At 41.1% G+C, this 20,607-nt stretch overlaps 1 protein-coding gene across 10 annotated transcripts in view; it reads right to left on the bottom strand.

The window, feature by feature from the left end:
- Nucleotides 1-2,370: 2,370 nt before the first annotated feature.
- Nucleotides 2,371-20,607, bottom strand: part of NPAS3 (neuronal PAS domain protein 3) — a 629,290-nt gene continuing 611,053 nt past the window's right edge. For all 10 annotated transcript variants that reach the window (XM_033143786.1, XM_033143778.1, XM_033143768.1 and 7 more), the window contains 3 exons: nt 10,296-10,443; nt 8,778-8,893; nt 2,371-6,740 (listed from right to left, as the gene is read on the bottom strand). In XM_033143786.1, the coding sequence (XP_032999677.1) occupies nt 5,431-6,740; nt 8,778-8,893; nt 10,296-10,443 (1,574 nt within the window). In that variant the 3' untranslated portion in view covers nt 2,371-5,430. The remainder of the gene's footprint in view (nt 6,741-8,777; nt 8,894-10,295; nt 10,444-20,607) is intronic.

The raw sequence follows: 20,607 nt of genomic DNA on the forward strand, positions 1-20,607 counted from the left end.
AAATAAATAGTGTGAGTAGACAGTAAGGAATACTAAAAAAAGAATCTGAGGAACACATTGCTAAAAGCATTAAGACAAACATGAAGGGTGGGGGAAAGGAGGTTTATTGGTTTGTGGTTTTTGTTCTTGTTATTATTATGTATTTTGTTTTTAGATTGTATTTTTATGTTGTCAACTGCCCTCAGATCTGTGGATGAAGGGCAGTATTCAAATTTAATAAGTAAACGAATACGTTCTTTAAAAACATTGGAAGCAGCAGACAAGCTTAGGGAGGCAGTTGGAGCTTAAGATGACCAGAGTCAAAGGTGTGCTAAAAGAGGATAAAGTGATTTCAGAGAAGCTGAATGAATCCTTTGTATCTGTCTTCACAACAGACAATATCGGGTAGATCCCAGTCTGAGGAACTGCAGCAGATAGCAATGAAAAGTGATCAAGTTTTAGGATTAATAAACTAAATGAAAACTGGCAAATCTGGATGACATCCACCTGACAGTTCTCAAAGAGCTCAAATGTGAAACTGCTGATCTTCTAACAAAATGTGTAACTTGTCCCTCCAATCAGTCTGCATACTTGAGGATTAGAAAGTAGCCAATGTAAAATAATTTTAAATAAATAAATAAATAGGACCCAGGAGAAATTTTGGAAGTTACAGGCCTGTTAGTTCAATGCTTGTCCCTGCAAATTGGGTGGAAAGTAAAGTGGGTGGAAAGTATTGTTAAAGATAACATAACCAAGCATACAGAAGAGCAAGCATTGCTGAAGTAGAGCCAGCATGGCTTCTGCAAGGGCACGTCCTGTTTCAGAAACCTGTTAGAGTTCTCCAAGAGTGTCAACAAGCATATAGATAAAGGTGATCCAGCTGACCTATTGTACTTGGGCTTTCAAAAAGGTACCTCACCAAAGGCTCCCAAATAAGCTCACTAGTCATGGATCAGAAGCAAGGTTCTCTTATGGACCAGGAATTAAGTAGCAGGAAATAGGAAGTAGAGAGTAGAATAAATGGACAGTTTTCTGGATAAAGAGATGTCTGTAGAAAGTGGAGTCTACCAAGGATCAGTACTGGAATCCTGAACTTGTTCATGAACAAACTAGAGTTAGGGTTGAGCAGTGAGGTGGGCATGTTTGCTTATGATAATAACTTGTTTAGGGTCGTTAAAACAACAGGTATGCAAAGTGGGAATCCCTGATCTATAGGTTCAAACATATGCATAATTAGAGCAATGAGCCCACTGTGGAAGTTCACTCAACCCAGTTAATGACTTTGGAGCAGCCAACACCTATCAAACTAACTTATCTCATAGGGTTGTTGTGAGGATCAGAAAGGAGCGGGATAAAGCATACTGGCCTGAGAGAGATGGATAAAAATGTAATAAATAATAATTTTCGATTTACAAAAATGCTACAATATTATCCTACTATTTCTCCTCCTACTATTTCTCCTCCCCCCATGTGTTCTATTATACCAAAACAAAGCTCTCTCTTTTTTGGCCATGAACCAGCACCAGTCATAATACTTGTTTTTGTGCTGGAGAGAAGGTTGTGCAAAGAAATGTGCAAATGAGATTGCCCATATTGTGGAATTTCAGTGAAACAGAAGAGTGAAGCAGGAGAATCCCATTCTGTTAGCATCAATGTCCTGTATTAACTCTGGGGCTTATCACCTCCCTGCTACAGTCACAAAACCATTGAGCATGTATTGTTCATCTGTTAAGAGTAAACCATTCCATTGCATGTTGAGGCCTATCCCATGTGACTTAACTCTGAAGTCAAGGCCTGTGTTTTGTGTGCTGGCAAACTCTTCTGCCCTCAGTTTGCTTGCCAGAAAGCCTGGCCAATAAACATATATGAAACCAATGACTTAGTTGTTTTTCCACTCTGGAGGAAGAAAGTTGTTAGAAAAATCAAGAACCTAGATAGAACATGAGTGACGGAAGAGTTTGGTTATAACAATGTTGAGTATAATAAATGAAAATATAAAGTGCATTTTATGTGATTAATGTATGTGAGCTGCCCTCTTCTGGTGTGTAATCATTAAATAAAGTCACACCTTTTATAACTGTTAACATTTCCAGTCTATTAGTCAGCTTTGATAATGTGCATAAAATGCTCAGTATGAGAATGAGTTGGGGTTGCTGAGAATTTAAGATGGCGGCATGTTTGGTGTAGTATTTGGATTAGCATTGTGAGCCTGCATCTACGTAGCTTCTTTGAATAGCTTGTAAGCTTTAAGAATAATCTAGTTATGCCCTCTTTTTTTTTAATAGGTTTTAGCTTTTTTAATAAAAATTATCAAACAAGGTACCCTGCTCAAACAAATACTACCAGCATTAATTAATCAGGATGATCATATGTAAAAGAAATGATGCCAGATAGTAACAAATCCAAGAGAAGTTTATTATGAAAATGGCACCTGCAGGATGAAAAAAAATTAAGTTACATAAAGACAACCATGTATGACATGTATGAGAATCTACAAAAGTATAAAAAGAACCCTGTTGTAAATGAAGTATGTACATTTCTGATTTGCAGCATTATCAATGATCAATGAAAAAAGTGTTTCGAATAAGCCAGGCACTCAAGAAGTTAGATTCGGTTAGTTTAACACAAAATAAATGTACCATAGCTGTCATTTTTTAACATTTTAATTTTTTTATATATTGTAGAGTTGGTAACACTGCTAAGATTTATACGAACAGAATCCCTTCCCCCTTTATTCAGCTACTTGGCACCAGTCTCCTCATAAAAGATTTCATATATTTGTACAAGAAATAGTTAAAAACACAGACACAGTCTTCACAGGTAATGAAGGTTTTTTTTCCATTTTGTAATTTTAAACACTATGGATTTAGACAGCAGCTGTGATTATCTGTTAGTTTAAATCACCAGAAATCATTTTGACACAACACAGAAACATTTATTCAAAAATAAAATTAAAACAACAACAGCTGTCTAGCTGTTCTTTGTAGCTGATAGGTGCACTCCTTTGATTGTTCAATAGCTAGAGTAGAGCTTCCAAGGGTAAGCCCAAATCAGCTTCCCTTGGCCTTGAAATCTACTTAAACATCCTTCAAATCTAACTCTTTAAAAGACCATTATCAAAAATTTGTGACATCCAATATGCCCCTTTGGGACATTATTCCTTTCCACTCTCCCTCAGACCTGCCCCTCAGATTCTATACCAACTGTACTAGAAATTGGTTCAACAACACGTATGTTATCCAAAATGTAGAGACCAGCTGAGTTAAAATTACATTAACATTGCACATATATGTAAATATTTATATATATGTATATGACAATCCTAAGCTCAGGTTCCCTTTTTTAACAACGCCTGCTGACCTTTGCAAGAATTTTCTATCTCACTTGAAATTGCTCTCTGTATATTACTCCATTAACCTACCTGGGAGAAAACCAAAGAAATGCACCCTCTACTTACAGTTAGAGCACAAGGGACTCTGGAAATGTTAACAACTGAGGCTATATGGCATCACTTTGCTTAATATATCTAAGTATCACCCTTGAGTGCATTGTGCGATGCACACTGTAAGAGTAAGACATACCCAGAATTCCTCTGTGGGGGGGGGAATGGCTCCATTAACCTTGAGCTAGTTAAGAGTCTTTTATCTCTGAGAATGGGAAAAGAGAAGAAGAGGAAGAAACGGGAGAAAAGGTGAAGGCAGGGAAGGAAGACAGAGAGAAATAGAGAGAGAGAGAGGTCTGAGAATACACAACAGCAAAGCAACAGCAGAAATGAAAAGGTATACAGACAGTGGAAGCAGCATAAGGTGACATTACAGAGGAAGGCCACCACACAAAAACCACTAACCCCCAAGAATCACTGGTTCACTAGGACTGTAGGAATGGGACTTTAACCACTCCAGACTAGAGATAAAGCACAGAGAAGACAAAGGACAAAACAACTACATTAGCTTAGTATATACTGCATATAGTAACACACATTGAAACTGCAATGGGACTGACAGCCAAGGACACTTACACATTGTACACATTACAGTTCTCACATCTGTTATTAGATGCCTTAACAAACAGCTGCCAAAGATGGGCGTGGAAGAAGAATTTATACTTGACAGTCATTTGGAGTGTTTGACACTACATTGATTTCTGGCAACAAAGACAAAATAGGAGATTTCTTTTTCTTTTGTTTTTTTTATACTTAATGTGCAGTTTTTAGTTGCAGTTATCTATTTCAAGCTTATTAACCCATTCTTTAAAACATATTGGCTTCGACACTAGAAGGAGGGGGATTACAAAAGACAAATCAATGAGCAAAACTTAAAAATAAAATACAACCTTCCCTCTATAACATTAAATGAAAAAATAAAAAACATGTTAAATATATATATATATATTTCCCCTCTTACTCTGAAGTGTTATTTGGGAGTTGTAAAATTAGCCTCAGTTACACTGAGAAAGAAATAAAATAAAGTAAAGCAAAACAGTAAAAACCTATAAATAAAAAAACAACAACCAAACACTGATCCTCACACCAGTTTTGAGTTTTCTTGTTCATTTAACATGCATTTACCAAAAAAGAAAAGGCTTCCAGATCCATTTAAATTTAATATGAGGCTATGCTTGTTAGTTTGGAGGTAAAAAAATTAAGTCCTGCAGCAAATGTTAATGAGGGCTTTTGTCTTAACTAACCAAGGAGACTGCAGCACCTGACTATAGACTAGTACAGAAGACATTCCTTTCAAAAAACCCAGCCCACAAGCTGCGTATTGTGAAGACATTACAGATTAATAAATGATAGCACCATGGTTTTAGAAATGAAGTTAACGTTTCTGTAATTAACATTTAGTCCATCTTAATATTCTAATCACAGGCCAGAAATTAACTTTTTTAAGAACCCAAATTATTGTATGTGCAAGTAAGAAAATCTTAACCATAAAAAGTGAATTAAACTCTGCATAAAATTCTAAAATACTATCCCCTATTTTTTTAAAGGAATTAGGAACAAAAAAAAACCCTTTTCATTTGACTTAGTCAAACAGGGCACATTGTTTTATGCTTTTTTCTTTTAATCTTGATCACATCAAGATCATGTTGAAGTAAACCCAATGGTTGTCACTTTAAAATCTCTTTACCACATCACTGAGTATTCTATGGCAGAGGCAATACACATATTAAAGGCATCTTAATAAAGATGCAAAGGAAGAAAAAAATACACATCTCGGAAGAAGACAAAATGGCAGGCAACTGGTACTTCAGCTCTCTGAAGGCAAAAAAAAAATCTTTTACATGAAAGAATAAGTCAAGTTAAAGAGAAAGGGGGGGGGTGAAATGGGGACCATCATATTGAGAGAATAAGCTGACCTGCTCAAATTCAAAGTGCTAGAATTAAAGGTCTAAATTAAAATATAGTCTATGCCTCAGAGTTTAACACTGAACACAGTATGTGGTCATATTTCAATCCTCCTTCCGCTCCAGTGTCTGTGTGGCATGAATGCCGTTGCTGTACACAGGAAACGGAAGAGTGGAGAAGAGTCCTTCGGCAGTTGTGAACACATTCCCTGCAGGCATTTGGGTCAGACTGGCCGCGCTCACAGCACTTCCAAACGGTCCTGACATATTGAGTCGGTGAACGTGGTGGTAGAGCATTTCCATCGGTGTTTTAGGATCCAGGCCAAAGCTGGGGCTGTTAACGTCCACAAAGTTAACAGCGTGGGTGTTGGGGAGGAGATTGCCCTGCATGGCTAAAGTAACTTCAGCTGGAGCATACCGAATAGTGCCAGTGGTATAGACCCTCTGAGCAGCCGTGCTGGTGGCAGCAAGGGTTCCAGTTACCCTGTGAACCAAAGGAAGCACCACATTGCCTGCTTGCAACCTCTGGAGGGCTTCCAGGTCCCCAGTGTACAACAAAGAGTTGGAAGTGCTGGGGCCTCCAGGATGCTTGTCCCGTGGAGATGCGGACAGAGGTGGTGACAAAGGGTCAGAGGATACGGGAGCCAAGGCGGAGGTGGATGAGGTGCTGAACTGAGATTTGCGGCTGGCAGTATTTTCAGTTCCTGGCGGGGTGAGGACAGAGTCTGGAATGGAGACATGTAAACTACTGCTGGCTTGGGGGGAAGGGAAGTGCTCTGAGTTGGGGGGCTTGGTCATACTGTAGGGAGATTCGTTCCTTGAGATTTCCCTGTTGGGAGGGTAATTCCAAATGCTGCTATCGTTATCAAAATTGATAGGTTCCGAGATCTCCGTTTTGATTTTGAGCACTGAGGCACTGTTTGGCGATGAGAGCAGCTGGGGCTGGTCCACCAATGCGGAGTCAAGTCCATTGGGGCTTGAGGTGCTAGACAGCCTTCTGCGGGTCATGCTGCCCCCTTTCTGCTTTTTCCTCCTCTTCTTCCTCTTTTGATGTTTGCTGGAAGACTGGGCGTTGACTTCTCCTGCACTGTCCGAGTCCTTGGCACTGTCTGAGGTCAACGATTCACAGTTCTGCAACCGCAAGTCCGATTCACTCTCCACGTAGCGTTCCACCTTAATCTGCATAGAACCAAGAGTGCCAAAACTATCCTCCGGGGCCTTTTGATTCTCAAAGTCAGAATTTTCAAAGCTGTCATCGCTGTCTCTGCTGTCCTGGTTGCTGGAGCTGTTGCCATCATCGTTACAGTTCATTTCATTATCTGACTGGTTCCCAGACTTCTTCCTATCTGACTCGGGGTCTTCGCTGTTTTCCGACTGGTTTCCTTTTTCATCCGACTTTGAATTCTCATTGTCCTCTGATGAACGGAAAGAAAAGCACAGAAACACCATTAAGAACAAGAAGGCAAGATTTAAAGCCCACTTAGAGGCCTAGTTGCCAGTGAGATATTATTACCGGTAATTTCTCTGGCAACAGCATCTGGCACAATGCATTTCCTTTCATGTGTGAAACCACAGCAAGTATCAAGCTGAGAGGGATTTGGCTGCCCTTCATCTCCCTCTGGACTGTGAGTAGAAGTGGGGTACCTTTATGTCACATAAACGAAACGAGAACAGACTTCGAATGGCACAGTGTCAATAGATAACGTAACATACAATTTGGTGATACTTTGTTGTGACTGCGAGAGGACAAGGATATGCAGATAGCGGCAAGAGCAGAAGTTTCTCCAGGCCTATTTTTGACTCTTGGAAATCAGGCTTCTCCTCTCTGAGTGGCAGTGGCAGCTCCGTGGGCTGCCACGACAGAGGAGTGGAAGCATTTGCTTTAGGATGGGCTGGAGTTTCCGCTCCTTCCTGGCTGCCACTATTGCACAAAGGTAAAAGTTACTTCTGTTGCTCTGCTCACTTTATTCTCTGGCCCTGGCCACCACTGGAATGTGGCCCATGCAGGGGCGCCATTTCCACGGCGTGGAGGCTTTTACGGCGCCCCCATGCTTGGTGGGAAGGGTCCCCCCTCCCCCCAATCTCGAGGAGGCTGAGGAGGTCTGACAGGAAGTCGCCCCCGGCTGCCCGGCATCTCCTGACCCTGCACAGCCTGGGGGAGTGTCACCCTGGCTGCACTGTGTTGCAAAAGAAGCACGGCCTGACGTCACATGCAATGTACAATCCGAGTGATGTCACACGTCAGCTCCCCCCCTCCCCAGTGTTTGGTGCAATTCAGCACCTGTGGGCCCCTGGAAGATTGCCCAGAAGGGAATGCAGCTCCCAGGCTGAAACAGGTTCCTGCCCTTGCTTTATAGTGTGTGTGGGGGGGGGCAATATATTCTTTTCCTTTTCCTTTCTCCTGAAACGGAAGGGGGAGGTTGTGTTTTTTTTTTTTTAATTCATGGCATGTGTGCCCCTTAGCCCCTGTCTTTTCTTCCAGGATGCTGACTACAAGCTGCTAAGTGCTAGAGCAGGCCACTTCCCTCTTCTTCCTAACTTCACTTCCACTTTCCTTCTCCTCTCAGCTGACACCTCAGCATTCTCTACATCCTGGAAATTCGTTGGGCTTCATTGGGCAGTTTTGCCCGGGTGCTGTTCTTCACCTTCCTGCTATGCTCCAGACCTAGTGATGTTCCAGGGCACCGCAGGGTGACAGGTCTGTGTGGAATTGTGACTGCCACCAAAAAACGACAGACAGCATTCAGCAAAATGATCCTTTGAGATGAGGGGGGCGGTGGCGTAGGGCACCTTAAATGATAATTCTCATCATTTTTCTTCTCTCAAAATTTCTTCTGAGAAGTTTCAGTTCAGGTCTAAACAAACCCGAATATCCCCAAACTGTGCTGATATAAAAAAGAAACAAATCAACACTGGAAGTTAAGAACTATAATTGTATTCCAAACCCTCAAACAAATAGGGGTTAAATACTTGCAGGCATATCTTGGACACTTTTTTATCCTGGCTAAACTTTCTTGATTAGCCAGGTATTGGAATGATTATTTTGAATTGTTTTTCTAGTGTTTTATGCTTTATTGGCCTTGTATGCATTGTGGTTCGTCACACCATGATACTTTATATGAGTTGGCAGTATATAAATGGTTTTTTATTAAATAAATAATGCTGGATGCATAGAAGTCATGCAAATTGTGAATAATTCAAAGAAGCATGAGTACTCTGAATTTATAGGTTTAGGATATATTTTGTTACCTTTCAAAAGTGCCATTAGGCAATGATGTAGCATAAGAATTGCAAGATCAACTGATAAATCTGTGACTATAATTCCTAACTTTCCTTTTTTGATGCTGTGAAGTTAAAAAGCAAAACCAACTCCCCACCTTCCTGCCAGAGACCGTTTTAAGATGCAAGGCAACAACAACAAGAACAAAACAAAACCTGAATGCTTATGTTACCTGAGTTGTCCTTTGAATCTGATTCAGAATCGGAGGTCTCTGAGGACTCTGAGGTTTTCTCTGGCAGATGAGGGAGCTGTGCAATATCCATTGGAGTGTCCTTATATTCTTGGTTGCTAAAGAAGAAGAGATGGCAAATATGAACACAAATTTATGACTTGGAGCTTGATCATCTCTGCTTTTCCTCAACTCTCTGGAGCAAAACATGCAAATAAACAGCAGAGCAAAGCAAACATGCAAACACAGGTTATCTCCTTCCAGCTCTTCACAGCAGAAGTTTTATGGAAACTTCTTTTAAATGTTACCATCAATATTTCTACCCTGAATGTCTGCTACTGCTCAGGTATGAGTACCAGAATATTTGTGGCTAACCAAGCAGCCAGATTGTGCTGACGTCTCTACAAAAACATTTTCTGTCATTCCCATCTTTGGAGTGCACGGTTTGTTACCCCCTTCAAATCTTTTTTGACATCTTATGATGATTCCATCTCTAACTTTGCATAACTCTTGTAGAGATGTTTGCCTCTAGGTAAGGATGCCACCCAGAGTGGCTGGGGCAACCCAGGCAGATGGGCAGCATATAAATACAGCAATAGCAGCAGCAGCAGCATCAACAACATTGCTCTGAAGAATACCAGTGGCTGATTATAACGTGCAATCCCTTTCCCATCCATTGCTCCAGCGATGAAATAAACTGAGCCGTCCTTCAAAGTGATTGAAAGGGGCAACAAATGACCTGTTTGTCACCCTCAACAATTCCACATGTCCCCCCCCCCCATTTGTGTATCTCTATTTAAAACCCCATTCCTAAGGAGCCTTCTTGCAACCAGCAGGACTTTTGAAAAGAAATGCTTAGAACTGGGGTGTTACTGTGCACTACTTTACAAGTCTCATTCCATGGGTCCCACAACTCGATATCTGAATGGTCATTATTGTTTCCATCTTACAGATAACAGAACCAATATTGGGAAGGGAAGACCCCGTGTAAAATGGAACTCTTTACATTGTTTGCCATCTACCAAGAACTCAGCTCAGGCAGGTACTGCCAACTTTAGAATTCTCCTGGAAAAGCATGCCCGGTGTTTTCCTATATACAATTTATAGGCCTTGCAATCTTAGCATTTCACCCATACTCTCAGTGCTTCTGAACTCCAAAAATGCCTACAATAAGTAGGTCTTCTGAAGCTACAAGTGAACAAAAATGACCTGACGGGGACATATGCTAAAAATATGTTAGGAAAATCATACAATAAGAAGCTATGACAGCCAAAGATAGCATGCTAGCAAGGGCTGGCTGTAAACCAGGCTCTGTAATAAAGCCATTAGTAAGAGAAGGCAAGACGGGAATTTGAGAGATGTCCAGAATCAAGCAACCCTATGAACACCTTTCTATTACGACCAGTAGACACTGCTTCTGAACATTCACTTCCTTCTGTTCTTTCTTTGACATTGCCCATTCAACATGACTCATGCAGTGACAACAAAAATGCAGATAACGGAACTGACAGAAAGCTATACCTCAGAAGGTAATTGACCCAGATGACGTTCTTCTCATTTGCATTCTTGGCATTGATCGCGATGGTGGCACTCGACTGTATCCAAATATACCCCCCATTCTTCTGCATCCAGCGGTAGTACTTCGTTACACACTGACCCTTGTTGAGCACTGGATTGAGGGAAACAAAAGGAGCAAAGAAATGGCGCTAGCATTGCACTTAAAGGAGATTCTTCCCCACAAAGGGAGCACAACACATATACAGGGAGAGGGGAGGCCTTTGTCCTGCTACATTTAATAAAAAGCATTACAATGACAAATAAATCCAGCCATTTCCTAGAGACCTGACAGAGAAGCAGAGGTTCACCTCCATCCGTACTGCAATTTTAATCTGCTTTTGGCAGCTCATGTAAGTGAGGAGCAGCAAAAAAGGAGTACAAATCTCCACGAACTCATTGAGCAAAGAATCCTGTGTGGACATTTCCGATGCACTCAACATCAAATTGTGTGTGTGTGTGTGTGTTTTTTAAAAAGTTAAATTTCTATGTGATTTATTCATAGCTCCTGGGTAAACCTCTTTGAGATTCTGGCTATTTGAAAGGTTTGGGAAGATACGGTACCCTAGTTCTTTGATCATTCCTCTTCATTGCAGGCGATATCAACTACTGAACTTACACATCTGTTTCTTTTGATCTTGTCAAACAGAATTTACAGTCCTCAGATGAACCAAATCTCCAATGGTCAGCAGGGGGAATGTCTGCTGAGACTTTGCTTAATACCAGAGCAAAATAAATCCACCAAAGAGCTGCAGAAGGAACTGTGGCCTAAGGGAGTCGAAGAATTGAGCGTGTTAAAGCCAAAAGTCTCTGCACGGTGTCTGAAATTGGTCCAGAAACGGAAGGACAAGTGAAAACAATCACTGTGCTGAAAAATGCTTAAATATACGTACAGATGTTCAAATGTGCTTCAGACCGGCACCTTGCCAATGGAAAACAGGCTATGTAGCTAGATACGTTTGTCTCCGTGAAAGGGGAGAAAGCTATACATCACCCGCTGGAATGAGGTAGTGTGTGTTTGGCATGGATTTAAAGAACGAGTTTGCTGTTCTTAGGACTTCAGCTCGTACTTCTTCCTCTCCTCTGTATTTGTTCTTAATCTGGCAAAGTCTTGCACACTAGAGGGCAGTGTGCATTCACATACATCTCTGCTTTTGGCATGTCCTTGTCTCCGTCTGCTAAAATGAAAAACCTCTAACTGCTGTAATAAATTTGGCTAAATTAGCTGCTAAATGGTTATCTCAAGTAATATGTATTTGCATTAATCATCTTGCTCTAAACCAGAACAAGCCAGAGTCCTAAAGACGTAGTAAATTCATATTGTCCATTTAATTATGGCTAATAAGTGCTTCATATACAATAGTTTCATGAAGTACATTTTGATTTTTTTGGGGGGGGGAGGGTAAGAAAAGAGGGGTAAAAGAAGTCACTTTGAGTAGGAATTGTATTTAAATCAGTTAAACTTCAAACTCTTAACTGGGACTGCATCTTTAAAATTAGTTGTACCTTCAAATCAAGAAAACGGTATCAAAACAACCTGCGTTTATCAGCACTGAAACCTGGGCATGTTCATGTGACGCTAGGTTTATATCAGCATCAAAATCTAGACAAGTGTGGAACTGCAGTTTTATTTTCGTAGAGAAGAAGAGGAAGGCAAAGGGTTCTCTCTCTTTTTACGCTCCTTTTTCACAGGATCCCATGTTTCCCAACTGGTTCTAGGAGCACCTCTGTTCAGGCTCCTTAACTCCAGCAAAATGGGTTTTGGATGTTACTTCTAGACTCAGCCCCCCACAAAAGCTGGTGTTTTATCTGCCCCCCTGCTAAAACCAGGAAGTATTTGGGTTCAAGCTAAGTAGCTGCAGTGGCAGCTATCCAATCCCTATTACTCTCCACCTCACTTGCACCAGACCGCAAAACTATAGCCAGGACTTGTCTTGGGTTCAGGCATGATATACAGCAAGCAGTGTTCACCAGCTGAGTTCAAGGCACACAAGCAGCACTCCCAATAGCATTTGGGGGCTGAAACATCACTCCTTGCTCTTCAAATGAATAATTTTGTTTGTGACAGATTCACATAGAGGAAGTCAGAAAATGAGGAAAATAATTAAGCAGAGACTAGATGTTTCTTTTGTTGGATGGAGTTCCTATACCAATTTCAGCTTCAATGGCAACAACCCCTTTGCAAGATTGTTTACATTTCTTATTAAAAGCTAAAGGTTGCAATTAAGCTGGCTGAAGATCTTTGTCAAATCTCCAGGCGTTTGCAGTCAGAAGTAAGCACTACTGAGTGCAATGGAACTTACTTCCAGGAAACTATGTAAAGGATAGCATCCAGGCTGATCTTAACACATCAGGCGTTTTGCTATATACTGCTGGTCTTTGATGTGTGTGTGTGTGTACACACACAGTAATAGATCAAGACTCCTTCTTGCATGACTATAGAGACTGTCATGATGAGCCTCTGCACTTCCAAATTTAACACGACACCAGTTCTTTCCCAAAAGCTCTTTAAGATGAAATGGGACCATCCCCATTGTAGCTTAAAGCATGGGTTTTCAAGGGCCGATTTAAGTATGATTTAGGTCCACCATAATTTGCTTCACCAGAAGCTGTAAAAGGAGATGGGTATTGTTATTATTATTATTATTATTATTATTATTATTATTATTAACCGCCTTTCACCTGAAGATCACAGGGCAATTTATAAAAACACAAAAATACATAGCATAGTAACTAGCAAACCAATACCCCCCCACACAGTTGAAAGGGCCATAGATGGTGTAATTAGCCAAAGACCTGGAGAAGAGGAATGTTTTTGTGTGGCACTTAAAGGTATGTAACAAAGGTGCCAGGCGAGCCTCCCTGGGGAGAGAATTCCACCAACGCGGAGCCACCACAGAAAACGCCCATTCTTGTGTTGCCACCCTCCATATCTCTTGTATAGGAGGCACATGAAGAGCAGCCTCAGATGATGATCGCAGGGTCCAGGCTGGTTCATATGGAGAGAGGTGGTCCTAGAGGTATTGTGGTATTGAGCCATTTAAGGCTTTATAGGTCAAAAACAGCAGAGGCACAGTGCCTCAGTCTTATCTGGATTGAATTTCAGTTTCGTGGCTCTCATCCAGTCCCTTACTGAGGCAAGACAACAGCCCAGCACATTCACTGCCACATCTGCAGATGTAAAGGAGAAGTAGAACTGTGTGGCACCAGCATATTGCTGGCAGCATACTCCACAACTCCGGATGATGCCACTCACTGGTTTCATGTCAATGTTGAGCATGGAGGATAAAATTGAACCCTGAGGAATCCCACATTGATGGTTCCATGGGGCCAAAGAGCACTCCCCAGGCATCACCCTCAGGAAATGACCATCCAAGTAGGACCAGAACCACTGCAAAGCATTGCCACCCCCCAACTCAGACAGCCACTCCATAAGGATAGTATGGTATCAAAAGCCAGTGAGAGGTCAAGGGGAATTAACAGGGACACATTTTCCCTGTCTCTCTACCAACAGAGGTTATCATATAGGGTGACCAAAGAGGTTTCTGTGCTAAAACCAGGGCTAAACCTTAACTGAAATGGATCTAGAAAGTCGGTTTCCTCCAAGAGTGCCTGGATCTGGTCCAGATACTTAATTTCCCCTCTCCCAAATCCCCCTCCAAGTATTGTTCCTCAACTCGTTATTTTTGATCCTGTTCTTTCAGTTAACCTTATTCCCCAAACTGTTTCTTTAATCTTCTCTCCTTGCTTCATGTCTTCTTCCTATATAGCAGCTCTCTGCTATTACTCCCTTCACTTCTATTCCCACTTATTTAATTCTATGTATGTATGTATGTATGTATGTATGTATGTATGTATTATTAATGTATTATTAGTAACAATCTCTTCTAATTTTATCCAACACCTCTTCTTACCCCCCCCCCCTTCTGAAGCAGCTGAAGTCAGGGTGGAAAGGGGAGGTCCTCCTCCTCCAACCCAACTTCCCACCATTCAGGGCCGACCCCCATTACTTCCTCCTCCTGCTGCTTCAGAACCTGCCAATCCAAACCCGATCCCAACAGCACTACAGGGCTCTTGACAATGTCTCACCATAGGGGAAGACTGTGACCAGGTGCTTGCTCACTCTGCTGTCCACATGCTAGCTAATGGCCAATAGGCAACTTCAAGCCCCCTGCTCTCTGTTCTAGCGGCCCCTGTCTTTAAAAGGGACAGCCTTTCAAAGAAAGAATGGTTCCCTGTAGAGTAGGCAGCATTTGGGGAGTGAGTGCTGGCCCAAGACCTTTTGCTGCCTGAAGCAAAGCCCAGATGCCATCTGAAGTGTGTGGCCTTCAGAATGTCTTGCTGCCTTAGCCAGATACCAATTCTTGCCTTCATCTATCCCACCTGATGAAGCTGTTATTAAAAGGCTAGGTTTTTCTGGGTACCTTAGGTGTCCCACCCATCTGTAGGGACCCCTGTCTAGTCTCATCCTTTTCCCTGCTTGGGGGTTCACAGACCCAGCACACCCACATGCAGGGTACCAACTTTATTAATGGGAGGTGTGATCACATATTTTCCATGGGTGGGATTCAATTAATAAGCCCTGTCAGTAGAAGCTCACACAAGGACGTCCACTTGTACAATGGAGATTCCCCCTTCCTTCCCCCCCTGGACCCCAAAATTGGTCCAGCTGGGTCAGGTGAATCCCCAGAACAGCATGCAAGGGGAAGAGAGGGGGAATTGTTCTGCCTGAAATGCTTGTCCTGATGGATGCACCACAAAATTTGATTCTTCTTCATATAACGAGAGAGAGCAAACGAACTGCGAAACTTGTATATGCATTTTATTTTGACTCGAAAAACTTTTTGACAAAGTGTTTTGACATTACAATAAATTGACAGCAAGTTCAGTCTGTTCTGTTTTGTAGCAGCAGCAAACATTTGCAATTTGGGTTATAGTGTTTTGTAAACAAGCTATAAGTTGACCAGATTTCTGCATTTATATCTAATCAAAAGGCTCTTTTGCTTTTTTGTATTCATGTCTGAGGAGCAATTCTCATTCACAGAGTGGTTAAACTGCACGGCTAAGCAAAAAGGTGGCACAATACTAACTACCTACTGTAAAGCTTTTCTGTCAAACCACGGCTGCATCCGTGTTGAAACAGCAATTTTATGCAAATTCTTCTGAGTTTGTAATTGTTCTGATTGAGGTTTGGGAAGAAAAAAATTGGAGGAAAGGCTTCCCTACAGGTTTTAATGTATTAGAATATCTCCGTTCAGCAAAATAGTTCAGCAGTTCAGGATTCTGATCAACTGTTGATGAAATAATCAAATGACTGTGTGCGCATTTGAGAAAACAAGGACCTTGGAGTTTTAGGAAGCAGCAAGAGCGCACCTCTTTCAAAAACATAGCTTTGAACTTAATAAATGCTGCCTCTCTTGCAATTAATAATGAAGGCTGCAATCCTGCACATACTTATTTTGAGCTAAGTCCCACTGAACTCAGTGGTACTTGAGTAGACATGCATAGGATTAAATCATTAATTCTCATAGCTTTCCTTTGAAATGCATGCTTGTTACCATTAGGAAAACAGACATGGTGTGAGATGAGTACTGGAACACATGTGAACTTTTATTTTAGAAAACCATTTTGTTGCAGGCATCACTGAAGTTACATAGGTGTGACCAACTCTGTATTTTTTACAAAGCTGGTGCTCATTCCTCTTTTCATCACTGTGTAAACCATCAATTATATTAATGGGATTTAAATATATGTGGGGGAGAGAAGAGGAGGCCATCATGGCTAAAGCAATTGAGGGTTCTGGTGTATGTCTTATACTTTGTACCAATTTTTGCTATAGGGATGTCACCAGTGAGTGTCACTGTAGACAATGGGACGACCAAAACAGCAACAAAATAATGTTTCCAAGGTTGATACCAAATAAAGCCAATTTAATCAAAGACAATAACCAACCAGGAGCAAACGTTCTCTTGGAAGAGACCTTTACATTATCTATGCATTTTTGTTTGCTAAAAACTGGTTGCAATATTTTGTTGAATCCATTTACTGTACAATGTTATCACTTATTTTGTTAGCATGCGAAATGCACACTACATAGGAAGCGCTTTATGAAGGGAGTACAAAATCTATAGAATGATTTATCTTGGGGCAAATATACTGTGGAGGACGGCACACCACTTCTAACAAAGGGGTGCTAGCTTTGTTTTAGAATTTTGCATGCAGTGAAATTACAGCAAAAGAAATTCATGTTCTTCCCAGGCATCTAATTCTGTGAGTAAAACAAAACAGGTCAGTACAAGTTTGTTCCCAGAAATGTGTTTTTTTAAAGAAAGAACACGGTTTCTTCCTGTAAGGCTCTTCTGAGAAATCAAAGCCAAAAGCTTTCTAAAGAGTGAGTTGTGTTTTATAGGAAGGAAATAGTTTAATTCAGTTTGAAGAGGAGATGAAGAAATCTCATATCAAAAGCAGTCTTTTAAAGTGAAACAGCTTACAATAGGACATTTCACTAGGGTACAAATGCATTTAAAAGCTACAGTATATTGTGTATTCAGGTAAGTATAGAGTAAATAGGAAATGATGAGATCAGCTTACAGTGAGGCCTTCACATCCTCCCTGCCTTCACAAAGCCCCATTATAGCGGAGGAAATTTGGAGGCTGAATCTGTGCTATTTATTCCTTCCGCAAAAATAATCTTATCAATGAGCGTAGGGAACACTGATATTCAATTTGTCCTGCTATGAAAATATTGTTAATTTATCAGGAGAAGGAAAAGCATCACAATTGGATACCTAGCTGTAAATACCAGTTCTCTTTTTACATTCACAAAACTGGCAGATGAAACATGAAAAGGAATACTGACTCTTTAATCTCCTCTTCTCCACCTAAGGCCCAAGGCAAGCTGACAGGGTAACTTCATTCTGGAAACAGAGTAGTGCTTCTTCTTCTTTTTTAAAGAAAAATTCTGGATTACTTTTTCTTCTGCTTTTGAAAACTGTGCACTATAGGGGGATATACCTGGCACTGACTTAAAACAAGAACAAGTTTCTCTATCTGAAAAGTTATAGTCCTTGATGCTTACAGGAAGGTCATTTTCAAAACCCATGGGGGAAATAGCATCAGAGACAGAAAGAGTACATTAAGTGCCTTATATGTTTGAAACAGATACAGTATTTTACTAATAATAACAGCTTCCAGAATCAACGGAGCCTTTGATGTTTATCTTTTCTACAGATTTCATAATTAGTGAGCTAGATGTTTTGAATAGTAGGCAACTGCAAATTGATTTTCTATAATAAAAAAACATGCCCACACAATATTTAGCAAACTTCTGTTATGCTTGACACCAAAATGAATTATGAGCTCAGCATCCAGAGAGACCACCTACACATCATCTCCTTTCTCCAAAAAAACCCAACACCCCCCCCCCCCCAAAAAACACCACAGACTGGAGAGATGTGTAGGAAACATACAATGCCTTCTGGTCCCTGAATGCAGTTTTATCGACATTATGGGAGTTGTTCATAAATGTGATTGTGGCCTTACTTAGGGATGAGATAATCTCGGAGACACATTCTCCATCACCATGGAGAGCCAGTGTGGTGTAGCGGTTAAGAGTAATGGACTAAGATCTTGGGAGACCAGGGTTCAAATCCTCTCAGGCATGAACCTCACTGGGTGACTTTGGGCCAGTGACTGTTTCTCTGTATAACTTATCTCACAGGGTTGTTGTAAGGTGACAGGCATAACAATGTATGCTACCTGGAGCTCCTTGAAGGCAAGGTAGTATATAAATGTAATAATGATACTATTACAATAATTTCTGAAATAGTGCAAGTTTGGTGCAGGGTAACAACTAAACTTTGTGTGAATGATAACTCCCTATGAAACCTCTGTTGAGCTATTTCCTTTCTTACAAATGGGCTGGCTCCAAAGAACAGCAAGGAGAAGGGAAATAAATGACCACTAGTTAATAATGCACACACAAGTGCTTGCACAATGGTGTAATAGATGTCAGGGACTAGCAAGGCTCTGAGGAGTGTGTGACAGAGGCAGGGGGCCAGGGGACTGACCCAGGAGAGGGGGCCAATGATTTATGGTGCCACCCACAAGACAGGAACCCTGAGGTCCTGCCTGGCTTGTCTTAACTGATCCTGTTGCCCTGAGGAAGATGAGGGAGGACCTGAGAGCTGACCAGGAACCCGGGTAGCTGGTGTGAAGATCTCCAGTCCCAGGGCAAGGATGTCTGGATCCATTGGATAATTGGCAGAGTGCTGTTCTATTGGGAGCCCTGCTCCCTCTGCACCTTCTCTGGGGAGACCTGGCAGTGCTGAACGCTAACATGAACTCTGGCATTCTGGACAGAGGTGCTGCTGACTGGAAGGGACAGAACACTATCAGAGAAATATGTGAGGCTTTGCCAAGTGGACAGAGTCAAAGTGACCACCTCCCTTTTTTTTTTTTTTAGCCATTGGCTCCAGGCATTCTTCCATTTCTTTCCCCCTCAAACCATTCTGTGTAAGCAGACTCCAAAGAGATCAGATGGACTTTAAGTTAAATTGAGCAGAAACCAGGAGACAAGCTTCCCGGAGTTCTCTTAGTTCAATGTAGTGTTCAATGAAGGAGAAGAATTGTGTGGTTGACAATATGCCCTTTTGCTGCAATACATTTTGGAGTTTACATTCAACTATAACTCTTTTCTCAAGCAGTGCTATGCTGAAATCTGTTCTTCAATTTCTCAAAAGTTTTCTTCCCCTGTTTTTCTGTCTTATTCTCAGGTCACTTTTTAATTTCTTTAGCATTTCTGGGGCTGAAGGTTTTTGCTCTTACCTTATCACTGTGAGGTGGTCAAGGGTAGTACATGTGCATGTGTGTGTGTGTGTGTGTGTGTGTGTGTGTGAGAGAGAGAGAGAGAGAGAGAGAGAGAGAGAGAGAGTTTGTGTATTTCTTTCTAGTAAACATTTCACCAGCATTTTGCAGCCTCCCTGGCTGCCAGCACTTCCTGCCACGGAAAGGGCCCTTGAGAGGAGTTACCTCACATGCAGATCACTGGTGAGGTGAATTGTAAGAAAGTAAACACCCCTCAGCCACCTCAAAAAGTGTAAGTGCAACAAAAATCCTGGACCCCACCCATGGGAATTACACTAAAGTATTCTCTCCCCTTTAACAATTGTCACGTGCAATTTCTTTTCTCATTAGTTGGTGGAAAAGGTTGGTATGAAAAGAAAGTGGGAGAAATTTTCAGCACAGCACTAATTTTAAGCAGGGCCACATCTGCCATGCAGTAGGAAGAGGCATCATTTAGGTCCACTTCAGGCAGAAAAAGGTCTTGTGCAGGCATGAGTTTTGAGAATCTTTTGTCTACCGATGTGCCATTTCTGCGTTGTTGTTGTTTTTTTCATTTCAACTGCAACAATATCACATTTTGCGTTAAAAGGTCAGTGTGTCTGTCTACATGGTAGACACTCTGGCTGACCATTCACCGCAGTTAGCTACTCTTGCCAATGCTTATGCTGCAAGATAAATTCTCTCTCCATTGTTGGTCTGACTTCTAAGTTAGCTCACTCAAAAATCATCTAAACCCAATACATACTATCACAGTAATTTAAAATCAATCTCTTTTGCTTTAGTGATTATCATAAACTTGTACAACAGTGACATTCATTTGTATATTTTAGCATTTCACAGCAGCCACAAAATGCAAAAGGCTGACATTGGAATCAGTTTGATTTCTTTTATGATTGAAGATATTAAGCACTACAAGAGCATTGAAATTTCGATATGATTAGGATCAAAATTCCTCAGGATCAAAACACTCCTTTCTTCCCCCTACAGTTTTACTAATTGTGTGCTACTTGACATTGTAGAGTTATTCCACAGCATGATAGCAAAACTTGTGAAGTGTGTTTTTACTGTCAAGAATTATCGAGTCATTCAATCTGGGCTTTTTTATGTGCTTAAGGTTATTAAAAGAACAAGAAAAATATAATTGATATGTACAAGTTAAAAGGGTTAGTTCATTTGTAGCTGGGAGACTGAACCACTAAGTAATATTAAATGTGTCAATAGAAATCTTCAAATGAATGTACACAAAAGCAGCCATGTACGTATGTGTAACTGGTTTTGGAGAAAACTCTTCTCTCTGAATTGAAGGGCAAGATCGCTTGGCAAAAAGGAAGCAGTGAATAAAATGGTAGTGAAGCAGCGTTTTGTTTTTGTTTGTTTTTTAAAAAAATCTGGATTATTTCAGCTACTGGAAACCAGATAGGAGTATATCACAGAG

This window comes from Lacerta agilis, chromosome 1 (assembly GCF_009819535.1).
Source record: "Lacerta agilis isolate rLacAgi1 chromosome 1, rLacAgi1.pri, whole genome shotgun sequence".
Lineage (NCBI taxonomy): Eukaryota > Metazoa > Chordata > Lepidosauria > Squamata > Lacertidae > Lacerta > Lacerta agilis.